We start from the raw sequence: 23,076 nt of genomic DNA on the forward strand, positions 1-23,076 counted from the left end.
TAATATTTGGTCCCAAATTATTATAAATGTTACTGGTAGTCACTGTATGGAGAATTTATGGGTATTTTTCTATCCTCACTTACGTAAATGAATTATAGTGTTCTGCACACACTAGTAAAAAAATATATGGTGTCTGAATAATTTGTGATCTGACTGTATAAAGTTGTTTAATTTAGATGTTATCGCAGACTTATCCTAACTCTCTTTATGAAATATCACTAGAATTGTGGTTGTTCAGTTGTCATATATAAGAGATTCTAACTCAGTTCTAGTTAGTTTAATATTGTACACACACACACATTGACCAATTAGAGTACAGTCTAAGCCCACAGGCAGTCTGACCTCTCTAACACACACACACACCCTTTCCTTTGAGCGGTTACAGAGAGAGAGAAAGAGATAAAGCGAGCGAGAGAGAGAGGAACACGTCTCCTGCTGTGACAGAAAAACACAATTGTGGAGAACGACAGCGATATTGCCTAAACTACAGAGAGGAAAGGAAAGAGTTTGTGGTCAGCATTTAAAAGGAGGAAAACTTTTTCAGTTTCATGAAGACTTGAGTCTTCTCGTTCCTGAAGAAGTTTGCGTGTGTTAGGCTACTGAACTGGGCGACTTTGCTCTTCCCACAACTATAGCTGGGAGTTTGGAGTTGATTTGTGGATTGGATGTATTGGGATGAGATGGCTGGACAGATCCACACAAGGAGACTTCATAGATCTGGGCTCAGGAGAGCATCTTCCAGCGTTCAACCGGTCATGCTTCATCGAATGTCCAACAGACAGTCAACAGGTGAGAGAAAATAACATAAATGTGTTGTAGAGTCAAAACACAATCGATCTTTCAGGTGATGCTGGATGATTCTTGCCAGCGTTACTCTAGTGGAGACGTGTGGTGTGATGCTGTGATGGAGAACAACATCCAAAACATATTAAAATCACTAAAATCACAAAAATTGAGTGAGTTAGATGGGTTCAGAAGCTCCCGCGAGAAAATGTAGATTTTTCTGATCCACATGCATTTCAAAAGTTTGGGATTGGTAAGATTTTTAATATTTTTTAAAAAAAAGTCTCTTCTGCTCACCATTTATTTTGATTAAAAATACCAAAAAATACCAGTAAATATTATGACATTTTTCAGCATCATTACTCCAGTCTTCAGTGTCACATGATCCTTCAGAAATCACTATAATATGATGATCTGATGCTCAAGAAATATTTATTATTATTATAAATGTTGAGAAAACAGTTGTGGACAATTTTGTTCAGGATCCTTTGATGAATAAAAAGTTCTATTTGATTTATTTGAAATATAATATTTAGTAACATTATAAATGTGTTTACTGTAACTTTTGACCAATTTAATGCGTCCTTGCTGAATAAAAGTATTGATTTCCTATATTTACCCCCCCAAAAAAAATCTTACTGACCACAAACTTTTAACAATTTTCAACAGTCAACAGGTGAGAGAAATAAACATAAATGTGTTGTAGAATGTGATGGATGATTCTTGCCAGTGTTACTCTATTAGAGATGTGTGGTGTGATGCTGTGATGGAGAACAACATCCAAAACATATTCTGCTGACCAGCAAGGTTTTAAAATTTGAGCGAGTTGTTGGGAAATGTTTATTTCTCTGGTCTACATATGTGCATTTCAAACGTTTGGCATTGGTAAGATTTTTAATGTTTTTAAAAGAAGTCTGTTATACTCACTAAGGCTGCATTTATTTGATTAAAAATACCAAAAAATATCAATATTTGTAAATATTATGACAATTTATATTAACTGTTTTTCTATTTGGATTTATTATAAAATGTAATTTATTCCTGTGATCAAAGCTGTATTTTCAGCATCATTACTCCAGTCTTCAGTGTCACATGATCATTCAGAAAGCATTCTGATATGATGAGTTGATGCTCAAAAAACATTCATTATTATTATCAAAACAGTTGTGTAAAAATGTTTTTCAGGATTCTTTGATGAATGGAAAGTTCTATTTCATTTATTTGAAATAGAAATTGTTACATTATAAATGTCTTTAATGTCACTTTTGATCAATTTAATGCATCCTTGTTGAATAAAAATATTGATTTATCCCAAAAAAAATTCCCAAACTTTTGAACAGCAGTGTATGTGCATTTCAAGTTAACTGGAATTAACGCTCGGCAATTTCTGTGAATAAAGCCCCGCCTACTTTGATTTGATTGGTCATCTCAAATTTCTTGACATTATCGAGCGTTGACAGACCAATGACAGCTCAGATGAGAAGATCTTGGTGCTGTGCAATATCTCTCAGCACCAAAGAAGACTTAAAACTATATTAGCCAATTATTTTACACTCTTTTCAGCGAGGCAGACAGAAACTGGCGTCTCCAGGAAAAGGCCAGGGTTATTTCTTCTTTTACCTTGTAGCCTTTTTGACTTCTTTGCACAGGATAAAAGCACATGCACAGCAAATCATGTAACCGGGATCACAATATCTGAGAACTCTGAAGCCACTTGAGACCAATACAAGAATTTTAAGGCAAAGTACCACTTTTAAGTTGCACTTTTATGGCTTTAGGGTGAAAATGGTTTTAGCTTGCGTTGAAAGGTAATATACAGCGTTGCACATTACCATCGGCCGCTCGGCTCTCGGCAATACTGAGCTCTGCACACGTTTCTCTGATAAGCCCAGGATAATTAGGCTTAGTCATAAACATCCCCTGTAATTCAGTGATAAAATGGCTGAGGCAGCGAGTTAAACTTCCCGAAGGCCAACGCTGTGTCTCATGCACTGCTACCAATAGAGGTGTGTATCCATGCCCTCGTGTCACGATTCGATACATATCACGATACTTAACTCACGATACCATATTATTGCGATACTCAAAGACATATGATAAAAGGTTAACAAAAAATGAACTGTTGATTAAATGTAACAACAAAATTGTGTGTGTAAATGAATAGTCTTGGACTTGGTGCTGAAACCCAAAGCACAGGACAATAGAGACACCAGAATAACAATATTCATGATTCTGAAGCTGAAAATAGTGAATTTTTTTAGACGAATATGATTGCACTCTTTCAATGACTAGATATATTTAAAATAATGTCGGCCACTTTTTACTGGTAACAAAGACATTTGGCATTATCAAATATTCCCCCATTGCATTATTATACATTATATTCAACATTATATATAGTAATTTAATGTTGTCCTGACAGAAAACTTTCTCACACAGTAATTTTTGAACTATCCACTATCGCCTAAATATTGTCACTATCCACGATACATAGTTGCATTTTTGTATTGCGATATATAGTGTGCACTGTAACGGTCTCTTAACATAACAGTGCATTTACGGTAATTTGAGGTACGATGAGAACAGTAATAGATGTGACAGGTGAGCAGGAGAAGAGATATACCGACTTTATACACTTTCTTTTATTTCCCTTTCTATTTGTGACCAGAGTTTAATGTTTATTTGGATGCTTTTTCTCACTCAATACTCATCTACGCGGATGAGTGTGACGTTTAAGTCATTTTTATTAAAACCGGGGAAAATACAACATCTTTTCCTCCGACACCAAGGCAAGTTTATTCATACCGCACATTTCATGCACTAATTCAAAGTGCTTTACACAGAAAGGAACCAAAATAAAAGCAAGGAAAATTAAAACAGTTAATTAAAAGAGTAAAAAGATTATACATATAGATGAACTTTCATCAAAACAACGGTGTATCATATTTTTCACAACTGTGAGATTTCCCCACGGTGATTATTATATTACACTGTGTCTGTTCGTCTACTGGACGTCTCCGATGGACCCGGTTTTGTCTCCACATATTGTTTTTGTCTCTGGGCGACAGCATCTCATCTTTGCGGTGCAGCACGTGTGAGAAGGGGCTGATGGGAGGTGTAGTCAACAGCTGGGTAATGAAGGGGCTTTGCATGCGGCGAAGCTTCTTGTGAGGCGCAGATGTGGAGCGACTCGGGCAACAGCTGCGGGAAACGATAACCGGAGAGATGTCAGAGCGCTGGCTTATCATCACACACACACACACACACACACACACACACACACACGCACCAGTCTGCAATGAAAAACAGCCACCCACCACCACACATAGAAAAAGATGGGTGAGCTGAATTGAAACCCTGACATTTTTCAAGAAAAAAAAAGAGGGGGGAAATTATCAACACATAGTCTGGTTGTTTGCTATCACTGGCAGCAGAGGGTTTATAAACCGCGCTAATCCACGGCTATTTGAATATGTATGCTTGGATGATATGTTGGCCAGTGCTTTAGCATCTTAGCATAGCTGACAGCGCTGTGTGTGTGTGTGTGTGCGTGTGTGTGTTAAGGGAGGAATGAGGACAGAGGAATTATGCTGTCCTGAATGCTTTTCCAGCCATAACAAAGACTAAATCAATAATGTGTTCGACTCCACTGATATTCTGAAACGCGATGAACGAATGTTCATGTTTTAGGTGCAGATGGTTCATGAGAAAACATGATGATCTGATGTATTCAGGATGGCTAAAACAGAGAAACTGTGTTTTAATGCATACAAGACAGCATTATAATGTGTCATATGCATTATATATGCACTCAGCCTTCTTGGAAACAACCACTACAAAATCACTAGTACAGCTCACTCATAAAGTTGAGGTAGATTTAAAGAAGTAGTTCACTTCAGAATTTAAATTTCCTGATAATTTACTCGCCGCCACATCATCCGAGATGTTCATGTCTTTCTTTCTTCAGTCGAAAAGAAATGAAGGTTTTTGAGGAAAACACTCCAGGATTTTCTCCATACAGTGACTTCAATGGAGTCAAATCAGTGCAGCTTCAAAGTCTCGACACGATCCCAGCCGAGGAATAAGAGTCTTATTCCATCCGCCATTTTATCAAAAACATAAACATTTATATACGTTTAACCACAAATGCTCGTCTTGCACTAGCTGTGATGCGCCACACATTACGTAATCATGTTGACTTTTGTTTTCTGCTCATAATGAGAACATTTTGATTAGTATGTATACGTTGCTTGTTTGTTTTTAGTAGATACTTATTTTAAGCAAAATATACAACCCCCATTCAGTGTCTTTAATCAGTCACATGACCTTCTGCCAGGATTTCAGGTTGATCGGGACACTTTTCCCCAGTCAACCTGAACGCATCCCTACATGGGTGTCTAAATGTAAAAAATATTAATAGCTTGATAAAACTTCTGATCTTCCTTTTTAATATTCATATCCAATTGGGCTCAACTGATGAAATATATATTTATATTCTCCGATGCCACTGTTTTGCCTCTCTGGACCCAATATCCTGATCTTTGATGGCTATTTTTATATTATATAAAACTATATTTTTCTTTAAAAACGTACGGTAACACTTTCTACAGTATGAAGCCCATGCTTACAATGAATTATAGACACATTTATACAACTATAAGTAAGTATTACTTTTTTATAAACATTATGTATACAGACCAATACTGCAATTATTAGAACAGGTAGAGTTACATTCATATTATTTTTTTTATAATTACTTATACTAAGTCATGAATTTGCTTTTTCAATGCACATGCTCATAATCTATTATGCACTGATTTATAAATGATCAAATATAAAATAGTTCCAGAGACAATTGTTTGCGGCACCAATTAGTTATAAACTATGTCTTTAATGGCTAATGTTTGCATTAGAGTTCATGAATGGTACTTTTGATTTGAAAATTAAGATTGTAAAAGTCAGATCTGGTTTTGGAACATAGCTAGTTGTTTTGTTTGTTTGATTGTTTGACATGTCCTTTGGTTAGATACCATGGTATATTAATATGATAATTATTCATGGTATATGTAACCCTGGATCACAAAACCAGTTGCACGGGTATGTTTGTAGCAATGGCCAACAATACATTGTATGGGTTACATTTCTTTTATGCCAAAAATCATTAAGATATTAAGTAAAGATCATGTTCCATGAAGATATTTTGTAAATTTCCTACCGTAAATATACAAAACATTTATTTTTGTGCAGCACAATTGCGAAACATAAATGGACAACTTTAAAGGCGATTTTCTCAGTTTCCATTTTTGTGCACCGTCAGATTCCAGATTTTCAAATAGTTGTTCAATAGTGATTAATCGGCCAAATATTGTCCTATCCTAATAAACCATACATCAATGGAAATCTCATTTATTCAGCTTACATGTGATGTATACATTTCAATTAAAAAAAATTGTCCAGGGTCACAAATAAGAAAGTACACACACCGCATACTACAGTACTTTCTAGTAAGGAGTCTTTGAATGTCTATATAAGTGTGTATATGAGCACACTGCATGGGGGTGGACAGGAGAAGATGAAGACAAAACAAGTACGAGACAGAAAAGCAGAGAACAGTTATTCTTCCTATTTCCTCTGCTCTGCGGTCTCTGTGAGGAACAGATGTTCACGACTTGATAGTGTGCATCAACCCCCTCTTCTTGCTATCTTCAGTCCCAGCTCTGCCAACTGCCTGAACACACAACCCCGGAGTCAGGGTTTAACCATCGACACACACGCGCACCTGCGAGGTCCATGCACAGATGTGCACATGCTAACGAAACTCACATTCACACCAGTGAACAACTGAACGAGATCTCTGCGTGAATGGGATCTCGGTTGTTTTCTCTTAGATTGAATGGTTGATTGCTTCTCTTGATCAAAAAAAAAAAAAAAACCTCAGCAAATAGTGTTCAGATTTACTGAAGATACCAGAGAATTTGAATGGATATGGATCTGTTTAAATGTGTTTCTCGTTTTGATGAACTGATATTGATTCGTAAGTCCCAAGATTTGATCTTTTAGTATGTTGTGTTCATGAATGATGAATGAACAAATCGGTAACACTTTACAATAAGGTTCATTAGGAACCGATCATCTCTTCCGGCACTAAATAAACATGAATGAATATCAGAAGGAATGTTATAAGATAAAGAACAACTTAATAAAAATCAATGATGTCTAATGTAATCGATCAATCAGTGTTTTAACGGCGGAAGACTTCCATAAAACAGCTTGTTATATTTATCTCCGAAAACCCACATCTTTCTCTTGATCAAAAAAACCTCAGCAAAAAGTGTGACTGACCGAAGTCTGCGAGCGAAAGTCAGAGATTTGAATAAGAATTGATAGATATAGGGCTCTGTTTAAATGTGTTTCACGTTTTGATGAACTGTTATTGATTCTTTAATCTTCGATCTTTTAGGCTCTGTTTACACGAGAACGCTTGCGGGTGAAAACGTAAAAATATTTTATCAGATGTGCCTTTCGTTTACACAGCGACAGGCTTTTTGGGGCTTAAAAACGCAAAAAAGTGAAACCACCCTCCAGAGTGGAAATCTTCAAAACGCTCCACTTTCGCGTTCACATCTAAAGGGTAAAAACGCAAATCTGCTCTCGTCGCGTACGCGTTCACGTCACAGGCATGCGCCAGTACAGGAAAAGAACAACCAACATGTCGGATTATTTCCATACGTCGGGCCTTCAAGTTTCCCTAGCGGCTGATAAACGCATAGACATCATATAGAGACTAGATGCCCTATTGGCCGCTGTGGCGCAAGAAATGCGGCCGCCATCTTAAACCGGTCATACTCCTGTTTGCGTTGCATAGCAGCAGTAGATGCCAGAGCGCTGTGCAGCATATTCCTGCTCAAATCGGCGGACCATCACTCGGGGATTTAACATTTAACATTACCGTACTATTGGTTGTATTTTGTGAACAAAATATTCAATGTGTCTTGTATCATAGCTTCGTGTATGACCTTTGCAATAAAAAAAACGCCTGAATCAGTTCGGTATTCAGTGAGATATGATTAATTAAATGCGCTGGCAGCTCATTGCACCTGCCAAACAGATTACACTGAGCGGAGCGGGTGACCGGTTTAAGATGGCGGCCCCACGGCTCGTCCGCACCCATAGGCAGTAGCGGTCGATAGGGCGTCTATCTATATGATGTCTATGGATAAACGTACAAGAGTCTTTTTGCTGTTTGCGTCGCCATGTTTTGATTTCGCGCTACTAGGGAGAGAAGCAGAAGGAAGGTTGTACGCAGGCGCGCGGACTTGGTGTTGTTGTGTGGCAGTGCTTCACATTGCCACCTAGACGTCTAGAGTGCATACTACATTGAATTTCACACACTTTTGCGTCACCATATGCACGCAGATTTCCCCCCCATAATGCTCGTTTAAACGCAGAATAAAAAGTGATAACGCAACGCCACTTTTGCGTTTTCTCTTCAGATCGTTTCCATGTAAAATAGCCTTAGTAATAAATCAGCGTTTCAGAACAATCAAGCCAACATTTGAGATGCTGCGATGCCATTGGTCCACTGGTTAGTCCAGTTATCCAATCACAGCTGACGTTGAGCCAAAATCACTTTTATTGTTGCACATTGAGGGATTTATTCTGTAAATGTGTTTCCATCATATAGTTTATGTGCATGCTTATATCAGAGAAAAACTTTAACCGGCTAAAATGTTTAGGATTAATGCACCTATTGTCATTTCCATCGTTTTTTTTTTTTTATGTGATATACCAAAATGTGCATAAACATAGGTGGATGGAAACATAGTAAAATGGAAGTCATTCAGCTTCAATGATGTTTGATTCCCAAATATCTTCAAAGTATCTTCTTCGCTAGTTGTTAAAATTGTAATTTTTGACTGAAAAAAATTTACATTTTGTTGTTTTAGAATTTTTTACTTCATTGGAATGGTACAAAACTTGGTAAAGGTTTTGGCACTTGCTATGTGAAGAAACAAAAAAAATCATGAACTTGATTCGAATAGGTTAAATGGTCCTGTAAAAATGACACACTTGTGCTTCTCATGGTCAAAAATGAACCCCATTGGAAATGAATGGGAGACACATTTCTTATCAAGCTCAAATTTGGAACACAACTTGTTTAGATTTATGGCTTTGATTTTCTTGCAGTTTTAGAGTAAAAGAGCATTCGAAATTTACCACAGTTTAAGTTGGAAATTTAATTTTCAGGTCTATGCTCACAAAGTGAAATCTGTTGCGCTTTGCCGTATTACAAAACACAGTTCATCATCTCTCTCTCTCTCTCTCTCTCTCTCTCTCTCTCTCTCTCTCTCTCTCTTCCTGTCCTGTCTCACATCCTCTCTCTGTCAGCATCACCTTCTTGAGAAATGACAACCTCTTCACACTCACACACACATTTCGTCGTCGCATCTTCTTGTAATCTCTGCGGTTCAGACCAGCGATTGCAACGTTGGCGAACACACACATCTTCCTCTGCAATGCGCCTTTCTCCGAAAACTGGATGCCTCCATTCCTCGCCTAAGGCCACATTCTCATTAGATAAAGTCCCTCTCCGAGCTTAAAATAACTTTCATTTACTGCAGTGTGAACGGGTGACTCAACAGAGCCGGAGCTTCAGTGGCAGAGAACAAAGAGAGGACAAAAGAGCCGTGTTTCCCAGTCTTATCTCTTTCCAGCACTCTGGAGCCACGGGAAAGGATTTATAATGTGCGAGTGAGAAAAAGATCTACCTTACCCATGCTATCTCTTTGTTTTCTGCTTCATTTCTGAAGCGCCATTTCCATACGGACACAATACGCCAGATCAGATGCGAGCATCTCTGCCACTCCGGATACATCTACATTAATCCAGATTCGCTCTGGATCGCTGAATTGCTTTTCGCTGATCGCAGAATTTCTTTTTATTTTTTACGACGTTTCAGTGTGGATGAGAAACCTTGTGGAAAACGCCTGAAAACGCCAGTCACCTTTATTGCGCAATGCGCATGCGTAAAACCTCACAAAAAATCGCTGAGATGATACAGACGGAAAAATAATTATAAAAAATTATAGCGCAATTTTTCTGACAGGATCATTTACTTAGTAAAATATCTCTCAGCATTCACTGATCGTCAGGTCGCACTCACTCGCTATTATATGTTTGGTCTAAAACTGCTCTCATGTCAGGACTGTGATTATGAAGAGTGTGCTAAGTAACATATTTTAGTAACAGTGTGAAAGTGAAAAGCGCATAACAGGCACAATACCGGTATAAACATGAATATCTATTGGTACAATATGTGTCACATGACTAAACTTACGTCATCGTTTTAAATTCCTTAGTTTTCCCAGTCCACAAAGCGAAAAGATCGTTTTCAAATTTATCCACTTTGGAGAGCGTTTTCAAAAAGCTTTGTTTTCATGAATAAAAACACCATCTCAGTGTGAATTGAAGGCCAAAAAGGAGAGGAAAATATGTATTTTCAAAAAAACTAGAGCGTATTAGTGTGGACAAGGCCTATATCTGATGCAGAAAGACAGACAGACACTCTTAATGCCACTAGATGAAGGTCAGAGGAAGAGAGATATATCTCATAATGGAGGGGTTTGAAAGTGATCACTCGGCAACAAAGCCCTAAATGAGCTAGAAAGGAGGACCTGTCAGGCGCTGACGTTGACAGGCTGTCTACGAGCGCACCCCCCATGAGAGCACAGAGCTGTCAATCAAACGGCTGTCACGGCGATAAGAATCCCATGTTGCACAATTTGCTCCAGTCACTGCAACTCTATAAGGCCAGAAACTCTGCGTAACTACATGTTGCAATTGCAGTGAGCCAGTGTTGTAATCACAGTCCTGTTGTAGATGCTTCCTGTTGCGTTATACTCTAAAAGTGCTTGGTTAAAAACAACCTAATTTTGCCGTCTTGCATTGACTATGAATGATCATCAACCCCAATTTGGTCAAATCAGCCCAGGTTCTTTACCCAACAGTGTTTTTAAGGTCCTTGCACACTGAGTCTGAAAATTTCATATCTGTTTTTCATTGTGTTGATGTTGTATTGCGAAACTCTTGTGCTGCTATTGAGATGGGACAGGTTTGGTGGTAAGGCTGTTGGGTAAAACTGAGGGTCAACAGTGTCATTATTAAAGTATTCACAGGAATAACTTATAGCTCTAATTACAGTACATGCAGGTTTTCTCAAATATAATTTCTTTGTAAAATATTTATGTACTAGATGCACTGATATGAACATTTTGGCCGATACCGATAACCAACATATTGGCTGATAAATCTAAATCCAAATTTTCATATAATTTTTGAGAGCCTTATTACAAAAACAAAAGTCTCACTATTAAAATCCATGTCTCAAGCACACAATTATAATGTTCTCATGATAATTTTAATGTAGTCGATATGACAGACTTGCGCTGCACATATTGCACTTTACTGTATTTTCCTTTTTGAAGGGATTCCTATTATATTTCAAGCAATTCATAACCATCATAGCTGAAGGAAATATTATTTATCAGCTTGAATATACTGGTCAAAGTTTCTTATCAGGCCGATAACTATAACATTAAAAATGAACATACATTGACTGATGTATTGTGCATCCCTATGTTCACAATAAGTACATTGTATCAATTGATTAATTTTAATGTTAGTGCAGTAGGGGTGTAACGATACACAAAACTGACGGTCCGCTTCTTCCCACGGTTTTGACGTCTCGGTTCGGTTCGGTGGGGTGGGGTTTAGAAAGCTAATATTGGTTCTTTTTTTCTTTTTTTAACAGTGGTTTAATGAATTTTTTTTGTCTTTGTCTTTAAATTAGTTCAATTACAATGAAACATTTTGCAAGGGTTAAAAAAAAAGATATGCTAATACTGTAAACTATATTGGGAGCCCGCAACATTACTACTAAAACATTAAAGGTTAACAACAGGTAGACTTTTAGCAAGTCAGATGCTACAGTATTTATTTTTTAGATATAATAATAAACACCCAACACATTGTATGAAAACATGTAAACTGAACATAAGGCAGTTTTTGCATTAACTTATATTTTTACCTCTAATTCGTTATTAAAATATAATAATTTACACAGTTGCTGTCATTTTCATGAAAGATATTTTAAACATACATTAAATAATCAAGATATCATTAACAGGTTAAGTAAAATATAACCTAATATATAGGCTAATATAGTGCATTTATTCAGTGCAAGAGTTAATTTCTCAAGGAACCAACAAGCTGTGGACACTGGATGACTTGCCTGCTGAGGTAATGCTATGTGACAAAGCTGTTTTATTGACGTCTTTCCGCTGCTGAAACACTGATTGAGCGATTACACGAGTTATGATGCCTTTCAATAAGTCTACTGTATCTTTCAACATACCTTCAGGTGTCCGTTCATGTTTATTCTGTAACTGAGGAAGAGATGATCGCGTTTCCTCGCGCTCCGCACTTCCGCTTGAAATGAGGAGCTAGTACAGTGATCACGCCACAGCAAAAAGCGCCAAAACGGCATTTATTGTTTGAATTTCGTGATCAAATAGACAGAATTTGAAAGATTTCATCTTGCTTATTATCGAAAGTAACAAAACACGGAGCTTGCTATAATATGGTGTTAAAGGTGGTTAGGCTACAAAACGTCTCGGGTTACGACTGTAACCCTTGTTCCCTGAGAAGTAGGGTGACGAGACGTCCCGTTTTTCCCGGGACAGCCACGTATTTCCACTCTAATTTTAGTGTCCCGACTTATTCTGAAAAAATCATGTTTTGTCCCTTATTTCATCGTTAATATATATATATATATATATATATATATATATATATATATATATATATATATTTTTTTTTTTTTATTTTTTTTTTTTTATATATAATAGGTTTCGTTTCCGAAAGGCTAAGTGAATATATATGTTACGTTCAAACCGTGTAGCGCGCGCATGACAGAGAGGGAGAGACCTTGTGTGTGTGTGCTAGTGTGTCTAATGAAGCTCATGTAAGACGCATTAATAGAGGGAATGCATTAACGTCACTTTCCCGCCGGAACACGCCCCCTCAGCCGGACTGAGTGGCAGAAGAGCAGCTGCGTGAGTGGATTTAATAGGGGAAACTGCGAAAACGCAAGTAAAACAAACGATTATCAGTTTAAACTAAAGATTGGACTCAATATAGTGTTCCTTACAACTTACTAAAGATCCAATGATCCATGGATATTAACATGCAGCCAGGAATCGTGTTTCCTGACATTTATATGTGCCTGATTTCGACACCAGGGAAATACATACAGCAAATTTGCCTGTGAATGCTTTATATAAATACAAAATAGGCAGGTCTAAATCCAGGTGATCACTTATCAATGTTATATATATCATCATATCGTCTAGAGACTTAAAACTTGTATAGTTTTTTGTCAGTGTTTATTTAAAAATGTCAAATTATACAGAATATACAGTGGTAAATATTTGATTGATGAGTTGTCACTGCAATATATAACAATACAATATATAGAGAATGATTTTACCACTAAATTCAGCATATTGACAAAAAGGATAACTGCAAATCCACCTTTCGCTGCCTGGAGTCCAGTTGTTTCTATGAATTGTAGCGATCTATTTGCTTCTCTGTTCTGTAGCTTTAGGTAGTCTGTAAAAATATTCCTTATATTTCTTGTCAAATGTAGTTGTACAGTCAGTCTCAAAGCTCTTTCCCGTTTTAGACGCGTTTTGTGTGTTTTTCCGCAGCATTCACACTGAAAACCAATGCTGCCGCTCAGTCTTTTTGCCACTTGTGGGCGTAACTGCAGTCACTCCGGCCAACGGTGACGTCACGTGCATTCCCTCTATACGCATGCGTTCTGTATTTGTCCCGTATTCCACTCCGAGAAATCTGGTCACCCTACTGAGAAGGGAACGAGACACTGCGTCGTTGAAAACGACTCTTTGGGGACGCTCCCTTAGCGTGCGCTTCTGAAGTATGAATGAAACTATTCCAATCCTGATTGGCGTTGCGTCATGACGTAACATGTGACGGCATACCCGGAAGTATAAAATGACACCGGGGGTGCTTCTTATTTCTTATTTGTGCATCCTCGTTTCCTTTCCTCGCTTCCTTTCCTAGCGTCTCAGCTCCACCCCCTGTAGGATACGAGGGAAGGCTGCAAGGAAAGAAAAGGATGACGGAGGAATCAAATGAAAGTTTGTTTATACATTGGAATACTTGATCACTCGAGCGTCACTTCACTGCGTCATCAGCAGCGCTCAAAGGATCTGCCCTCATGTTGTTGAAGTATGTTTGTTTAAGAATTTCATAAGAAATAACAATAAAGCAAGAGACCTTGTTGAAATATTTGAGATATGTAGTTTATATAAACTGCAAAGGTAAAGAATAAATTAAAATGATTGTGATCTATGTGAAGGGGGAGGAGAATTGATACGTGCGTCACGTTTAGTCGATAAAACTCTTCCGTATAGGATACACCCGTGTATCCTCGCTCATGACTCCTCTGGAAGCCTCCTCACTCCTCGATCCTCGACTCCTCGCGGTGCCAAGGCCGGCGCTATGGGCGGGCCTTAGGGGGCCGGGCCCGCCTAGAGAGGTCCTGTGCCCCCCCTCCATCCAATTTGCATTTAATAAATTATTTTAATAATAATAATAATAATAATAATAATTTACGTGCAGTATTTATATATTTATTGATGTGTATTTAAGTGCAATGTTTGACTCATAGGCTAATCTTATTAAAAAAAACTCCCGGAAGTTTGACTGATTGTTTACAAAAAAGGGGTTTCCCGCTGAGCCGCTCTGACCGCAGCATCTCGGTAAAGTTATAGCGACGCGACGTGCTCGGTTTTGCCTATTCAGAAACGAATGGAAAGAGAAACTCATGAGATTCCAATCCCAAAAACGTCGACTTCAGCTGTATTAAGAACGTGAGTAGGCCAGTTGGTTTTATTACTCTTCGTAAGTTGCACCAGACGTGGTGTAAATTATGCATTTGACACTGATATGCAATATGTGTGTGAGTGTGTCGTAGTTGATTATGCATGGTTGATTTAATACTTAACTTGAGATTTGTGACTATTTGGCTGTTATTATAGGAAGTTGGCTTATAGAATGCTGTGTTCACGGAACAATGCAGACAAGGTTCATTAGTTAACATTAGTTAATGACTAACATGAACTAACCATGAGCGATACATTTGTTACTGTATTTGTTAATGTTAGTTAATAAAAATACAGCTGTTCATTGTTTGTTCATGTTAGTTCACAGCCTATAGGCTATAACTGTAACATGATATCTCATGATAGCCGAAATATGATTGGGCAATAGGCTAATTATAGTTAGGATATTGAAATCGCGGTGAAACTGTTGTAGCTGTTGCCACCCGTCCCGGTTTTTCCGGGATTGTTCTTCTTTTTAACAACCTGTCTCGGGAAATTTATAAACTCTCCCTGATATACAAAAGGCTCATAAGAATTATGATATACAAAAGGCTCAAAAAATGTTCAAAAGGCTATGTGAATATGTCCCGGTTTCCGAAAGTCTACGTGAATATACGTTCAAACAGCGCGCACGGCAGAGAGGTAGAGAGCGCGAGACCTTGCGTGCATGAAGCGCATGTAAGCACATCCCCCCCCCCCCCCCCCCCAATTTATTTGTTTGTCATAATTAGGCCCCCCCAAGAATATTAAATGCCCGTCCATTGATTTGTTTCTGCCGCCGGCTCTGCGCGGTGCAATTAGAGAATTGAGATGTCCTTCAAGATGGCTGCGCTCGATCGGTTTCCGGGTCATAGGATGGAGGACAGAGGAACGAGGAGACGAGGAGGGATATTGAGAAGCACCCCGGCACACACACGCGTTAGCCTCGCGATGAAGCAAGCCGCTCCCAGGCATTAAGGGCCGTGGCAAAACGACGGAGTGTCTCGTTCCCTTCTCAGGGAACAAGGGTTACAGTCGTAACCCGAGACGTTCCCTTTCGAGGGAACTCGCACTGCATCGTTGAAAACGACTCTTTGGGGAACGAATGCCCACTGTGCCACGCACCAAAAAGGCCTGCCTAGAGTGAAACTGAATACAGGCACAAAGCTAGGACGAGAGCACTCATGCACCGGGCGTACTACGGAGATGCAGACTATAAAACCTAATAAGTGTGCGGGGTAGTCCAACCGGCTGCCTCACAGATCTCCTGGAAGGGCACTCCCGAGTGAAGGGCCCTAGAGGACGCCATGCCTCTAGTAGAATGGGCCCTTACGGCAAACTGCGCACCTGGTAGGCCGAGGCAATAGCCTGAACAATCCAATTACTAATGGTTTGTTTGGAAGCAGGGAGCCCCTTCTTAGGTGACCCAAAACACACTAACAGTTGGTCCAACCTCCTCCAAGAAGACCTCTCGAGGTAAATGGTCAGAGATCTGACCGGGCAGAGCAAATGGAGCCTTTCTTTTTCTGCCGACACTCTTAGCTCCGCCCTCAAACACTCAGTTGTTCATGACGAGAAGACGCTGCAAATCCATTTTAATGCTCTTTCAAAGGATGAGACTCTCGCTGGAATTGATACAGTAAATTAGTCGCCATTGTTACTATTTGTATTACTGTGTATCAAAAGATGAGGAAGATCCAGAGCTGAAATTCAGATATGCTAATGAGCCTTTGCTTTTTGACACTTGCTGTAAGCATTCGACCAATCACAGCAGACTGGGCCGTGTGACCAATCAGAGCAGAGGAAGCTCTCAGAAAGGCGGGGTTTAGAGAGACTAAATCCTTGATCAAACCGTTTTCAGACTCCTTGAGAAATGTGGTAATGTGCAATGTATATTTATGACAAAGTTCAAGTGTTTTTTTACCTTGGATGCATGTAAACCTGTTGTAGAAAACCTCAAAACAAAATTAAAAACCTTTAAAATAGCATAATAGGTGCACTTTAATATAAATAATATACCATAGAAGTATGTTTCATGCTTAACCCATCCATTTTAACCCCTTCTCTTAAGCTTTAGCCTCACAAAAAGACAAAGGCATAGCAGGAGTGTGTAAGTAAGTGTGTGTGTGGCCATAGACGGACCTGACAGGTTAGGACACACGGGGCTATAACTCCCCAGAGAGCCATAAACACTACATCACGCCCCAGGACAACCAGTCATCCATCTCACAGTCCCATAGACAACCAGAAGCCCATCCTGATGAAGAGGATGTAACATGTATGTGAGAGAAAATATAAAAGGATTAGATGCAAAAAGTTTGAACCATGAAGAAAATTGTTGATATCTGTTCTGAAATCTCGTGTGAGATTCTTTTTCTAAGTTGAGAAATCAAGGATGCATGACTAAAAGTTTCTCAGTTTATTACCAGTCTTTGCTAAACCAAGCACCACCAACACTATTTCCTGTATATATAATATAATCAGTGGGGAAAAAACCCTATGGATTTACACAGAAGGAACGGATATAGTCAAGCTCTTTAGAGAAAACACCCAGAAACCCCTGCTGTGTGTATAAAAATAAAATTATTTGATATTTTCAATTAATTATTTATTCCCTTGAACATAAAAATTCCAGTCAGTGGATATTACTGAAGCTCTAACCACCTGTTTTACCACAAAGATGGTGTGTATTTTTTTTTAGGAAGGTGTGTGTTTTCCAGTATAGTAATGTGTTTTATGTTCGGGGTCAGTCTGACACAAACAAACACAAACTGCACTAATCAGAAAACCTTAGCTTGTGAAAATTCGTGTTTTGATAGTCTTGATCTTCTCATGGAAGATCAGTTGAATTTTTAATTAGTTTGACAATATTTGGAATAGTTATGAAGTATCAAACTACTTGTTATTAAGGGCTTTTGTGGTTTTTCAGACCTCAAACAGAACATGAGGAGATCATACTCTAAAAAAAAATGCTGGGTTGTCACAACCCATATTTGGGTCAAATATGGACAAACCCAGCTGTTGGGTTACATTTTTAAATTACATTTTAACCCAACGTTTGGGTTAGTCCATATTGGACCCAAACGTTGGGTTAAAACAACCCAGCATTTTTTAGAGTGTACATTTCCTACTTCTCAGTTCTGAAGTCGTGATTGAATAAAGAATATTGTATATGAACTGTTCCTTTCTTACATATACATTACATTACATTACATGTCTTACATAAGACAGGGATTTTAGAATGCACTTTTATCATTTAAATGAAAAACCTTTAAAATATCAAATTGACTGACCCAGCACTGTCAAAAACAACCCAGCAAATGGGTTAATGTATAAAACCCAACAAGCTGGGTAAAAATAACCCAACAGGTTTTCTGTCCAATATTTACCCAGTGCAGTGTTGCCAAATAACCCAGAAATGGTTGTTTTTAACCCAGCATTTTTGTAGAGTGTACTGTAAACGCAGGAAACAGATCCCAACTTGATTTGAGATGTTTGTCCTCACAAGAACAGCATAAACTGACACATTCATAATTGAAATCCTCAAATATCTGGGCAGATATTGCATGTCCACACCAGAGTTGAGCACATATTTCAGTACGGTGGATTAAGAATTATGGGTGTAGAGGATTTATGACATATCTGTGAGCTGGGTATTAGCTGTCAGAGAAGGAGATGTGGAGCCGGTGCAATGAGGGCTGGGCTTTTACTGGATTTCTCAAGCCTGAGAGTTTTGATCTAGAGTTGTGTTCAGTTCTATTCACTTCACACACATTCACACTGGCACACACCCACACACACATGCTTTTACTCACACGCTTCCCTTAAGTCAATGTAAAGCTCTTTACTTCAGTGATGTGACGTATTTTCTGGTAAAATTAGGAAAATAATGCAGGCCAAATCCTATGATTTTATCTTTTTTTTTTTTAATCCAAATCAGTTTCTATAACAGACGGACAAGTAGGAGGGGCTTAAATTACAATTTTGAAACGTCACAGATACATTTTATGGATATTTATATTTTTTTAAGTGCACTTATAAACTGTTTACAATAAAATAAGGGTAACACTTTACAATAAGGTACATAAAGTAGCTGCATTATGTCAGGTTCAGATGACACGATATCAGCCCGATTTTGGCACAATCCGTTTGACGTTTTCGCAGTGATACGTAAACGACAGTGAGCGTTGGGGACGCAGGAATCGATTGTTTTTTGATTGGTTCGTGGAGATATGGAAACAATACTCCTGTCTTTATGCTTCCTCGAGGGACGTTCACGAGTGAAAAAAGATAAATGCAGGCGAACGATTGGAGCAACCCGGTGAGAACTGGAATTAGCATTAAGCTAACACACCGCTTCTGTAGCCATTGTCAATAATTCATATTATCACAGAAGAACTGGGATTAAAGTTTATAGTTCGGATATAAACACTGATGTCAACGGTGGTGATCAAAGAGAGTAAATCAGCTTTTGAAAGTAGCGTGACGCTTCAAATAAAGATTGTATTTAATTACATCGTTACACCAGTAGGTGGCGACACGTGACTGTTAAAATATGTTTTTGTCATTGAATCATTCAAGAGATACGTTTAAAAAATGCATTCATCCAGTAATGAAACATGTATTTATGCGTGAGTCATTGAATTATTCACACAACCCAACTTTTTTAATTAATTCAAATTATCTTTTTTTTTTTTAAATATGTCAGCAATGACATTTTGTCAGAACCTCTTGTAAATTACATGTTATTTTGTTTAGTTTACTATTCAGAATCGTGATTGTGTTACCAATATTTATTAATGTTTAATGTTAATTTCAACATTAAATAGTACACAATAGAACAAAAAGTTGTATGTTAATATTATTTAAACAAACCCAAATTAACATAACAATGAACAGTTGTATTTTTATTACATAATTTTAGCAAATATTAATAAACACTGTAACAAATGTTTCGTTCATTGTTAGTTAACTAATGCGACCTTATTGTAAAGTAATACAAATGTGTAACAATGGTCAAATTTTTAACTTACAATTTGTTACACTGTAATATACTTAAGTACTGATTAATATTAAGTAACTGCATACTTACCATAGGGTTAGGATTAGCATTTGGTTTAGTTGCATGTAATTATGCATAATTTATCATTTATAACTATAGTAATGTGTAGCAATTACACTAAAATAAAATAAAATTAATGTTTTTTGTGCGCTTTGATTTCTTATAATAGACCACTGTAATAAAACAACCGTGGGATGTGGAAGAAAATCCTTAACAATAACCAGTAATGGATTTATGTCATATTTGTGATTTTATCGGAGTGCTCATAGACTGTAAGCTGTGGATCTTTCTCAGGCTGACCAAGCGATGGTGTGAGTGAAGGAGGAACGGGGCAGATGTCACTGTGTACTTTACACCAGCGGCGCTTTCTCCAACAGCACTAACTGTGTTTGTTTACATGTCTTTACATCCTTCGTTTCTGAGGGGTGGGGAAGAAAGAAAGGCAGATGTGTGTTTCTCATCAGCTCACCTGCGGTGACACCGCTAAATCCCCCCCTAAAAGTGAGTCACAACGACAGTGAATGGCTAGCAGGTGCAGCGATGGTTAAACAGTCAAAAAATGGGAAATCAACTGAATAAAATGGAGAAGTTGGTATATTTTTTAGCAGCAGCATCTGTATTTACTAGAGCTTTTACGCCAATACCTCAGAATATGTTCTGCATTGAAATTCTGCCCAAACCACAAGAAGAAAAAGTCATATTCATATTCAAATGTTGGTGGAAATGCCATCTCTTATCCATATTCATGAATAGTGCATATACGGCTCTTTGAATCACTGAAAAAACCCTGCTCTGCTATTCTGTCTACGTGTACTGTAGACTTAAAAAAAGTCTCAAAATAAATAATTAATGACAATTACGGTCACCTTATAAGTAATCTCAGACACCCACAGTGACACTTGAATGTCAAAATATCAAGTCCCATTTATTGCAAAACATTTTCATAAAACATTTGTTATATGCAAAAAAATGGCTTGGAAATTTTTTACTATATTGTACTATATTGTTTTACCACACAAATAAAACAATATGGATAGTCAAAGTCTCGAAATAAATAATTAATGACAATTACAGTCACCTTATAAGCATCAGACACATACAATGAACCGATATATGGACACTTATGAATGTAAGTGCCATTTATTGCAAAACATTTTCATAAAACATTGGTTAGGTTGAAAATGATAAACCCAATGAAGACAAAAAGTAGGATTTGGACACTCTGAGGTCGAATATGTGTAAACTTGTCTTTAATATTTGAAATTTGCAGTGTAGCCAACTATATATTGTTTTGCACACAAATAAAACAGTGTGCATAGTAGCAGGCAGTAATATAGCTAAATTAGGCCTACTACTAAAAGTAGGACTATCCATCCATCAACAGTCAATGTTTTAGCACATGATGCTCCTGTAAAATGAAATACTCAGTTTGTAACTATGTTACAAAAACATCATATCTCCCACCTGATTTGAATGGCCTCGATCGGGCTTCGGGCACCAGCTGCCTTGCTGTCAATCGCCTGATGAATGCGAGTGTATGTGATATGGGGAAACAGCGGCCCCTAGCGGCGCCTGATCAAAATACCTTCAGAAACCCGTTTCCCTGACCATCAATACTGCTCTCTGGAGAATCAATCTGACATTTTTATCAAAGACAGGGACAGCGCTTATGATCCCTCAAGAATTGCAGAAAATTGTGGGCACATCCTAATTATGTTAATAGCAGGTCTATTAAAAATGTGATATGAATTATATTAGGAATCGTCAATATCAGAAGGGGGTTATGCCGCACAAGGGAGGCAGGCTGTCAGAGAGAGAGAGAGAGAGAGAGAGAGAGAGAGAGAGAGAGAGAGGTTAGGAGCGCAGGAGAACGCTTCTCCTCTCCAGATGGTGTTTTAAACGCAGACAGAAGGGTCATTAGACAACAACACACCGGCTTCCAACCACGGACAACAACAAAAATAAACCAAAACGCGAGATGGTGCAGAGCGAGACAACGCGGAATGTGTAGCATCAGTTTGGCCGGGACACGAATGATGTTTTTAACGGACCGTTTTTTCGAATTCGGTGTGGCGGGAGTTCGCGAAGGACAGTTGGAGTAACGTTATTAACGGAAAGATCTCCGTAACACTCCCTATCTAAATCGTTGCTTTAGACGAGGACTTTCGGGATTTACCGCAGACAATATCCACTACACTTCTACTTGATGAAAAATGGAGCATCAGTGGCAATATTAAAAACATATTCTATCTTATTGGAGGGATCGCGGACATCTACTGTGGAATATGATATAAAATCAACCAAGAACGCGAAATCTGAATTGGAGGACTTTGCGATTTATTTATTGTTTTGTGATTTGAGAAATCGAAGCGAACTTTTTTTTCGCCCGATGCATTTTTACTAAGAGATTTATCAAGATTTTGACATTTGAAAGGAACGTAATACCAAAGTCTCACTACTTTAATACTAAATCTCCGCTGTGTTCTAGCTTATGATATATTTTCGTTATCCTGAAATTGAATTACCTCATTATTTATTACGAAAGTCAACAACGCGTGCAATCCAAAGGAGTTCAGAACTCTCTCTCTCTCTCTATCTTCAGACACTCTTACAAAACGGCATATGATTTTTATTCATTTTGGAAAGTTCACGTCACGCCTTTTTCAATGAAGATCGAGTCATAATAATCTCCCTTCTGTTTTTATTTTTCGCGTGGATTATTTTGGCTGCAATTACCTCAGTTTGACTTCGACCTTCAAAAGTAAGTTATGCCTCTGCTTTATTTATCGTTTAATATTAACGGCTATTTCTTAAATACATGTCAGTATAGTATGGGCTGATTATTTTAAATACTTATAAAGCTGGATGTGTCTTTTTGTACAGTCCAGTAATATAGAAATTAAATGATCAACAACATGTGTGTTCAGGACAGTTTTAAATATGAAATAAAAACAATTCTTTCAAACGAGTTATTTCGAATCAAATTAGGAGCCTGTTATTATCAATAAATGTTCTATTATCACTAAAATGAATTTGAAACAAAAATTAAACCTATATTGAGTCATACAAAATATTTCTGTAATGAGCCTATTCTTTTTGGTCACAGTGTATGAAAAGAACACAGAAACTGCTATAGGGAAAAATGCAAAAAAGAAAATGGAAAAGTTTAATGGCAAAAAATTCCAACCTCTTTAAACCGATTCATTTTGATCTGATCCGTCAGAAATTTGCTCACATGCTGCCTTGTTTCACATATTCTGAAGAGAAAGAGCTTTAATTTATGTC

At 37.8% G+C, this 23,076-nt stretch overlaps 1 protein-coding gene across 2 annotated transcripts in view; it reads left to right on the forward strand.

The window, feature by feature from the left end:
• Positions 1-388: 388 nt before the first annotated feature.
• LOC143737956 (protein CBFA2T3-like) overlaps positions 389-23,076 on the forward strand; it is a 58,564-nt gene continuing 35,876 nt past the window's right edge. Inside the window, exon 1 of one of the 2 annotated variants that reach the window (XM_077229763.1) lies at positions 389-789. In XM_077229763.1, coding sequence (XP_077085878.1) covers positions 666-789 — 124 coding nt within the window. In that variant the 5' untranslated portion in view covers positions 389-665. Of the gene's footprint in view, positions 790-22,378; positions 22,553-23,076 lie in introns of those variants that run through there. The other variant, XM_077229764.1, reaches the window with a different exon arrangement.

The sequence above is a fragment of the Siphateles boraxobius genome, unplaced genomic scaffold (assembly GCF_051911475.1).
Source record: "Siphateles boraxobius isolate OS27281-9 unplaced genomic scaffold, OSU_SipBor_1 134, whole genome shotgun sequence".
Lineage (NCBI taxonomy): Eukaryota > Metazoa > Chordata > Actinopteri > Cypriniformes > Leuciscidae > Siphateles > Siphateles boraxobius.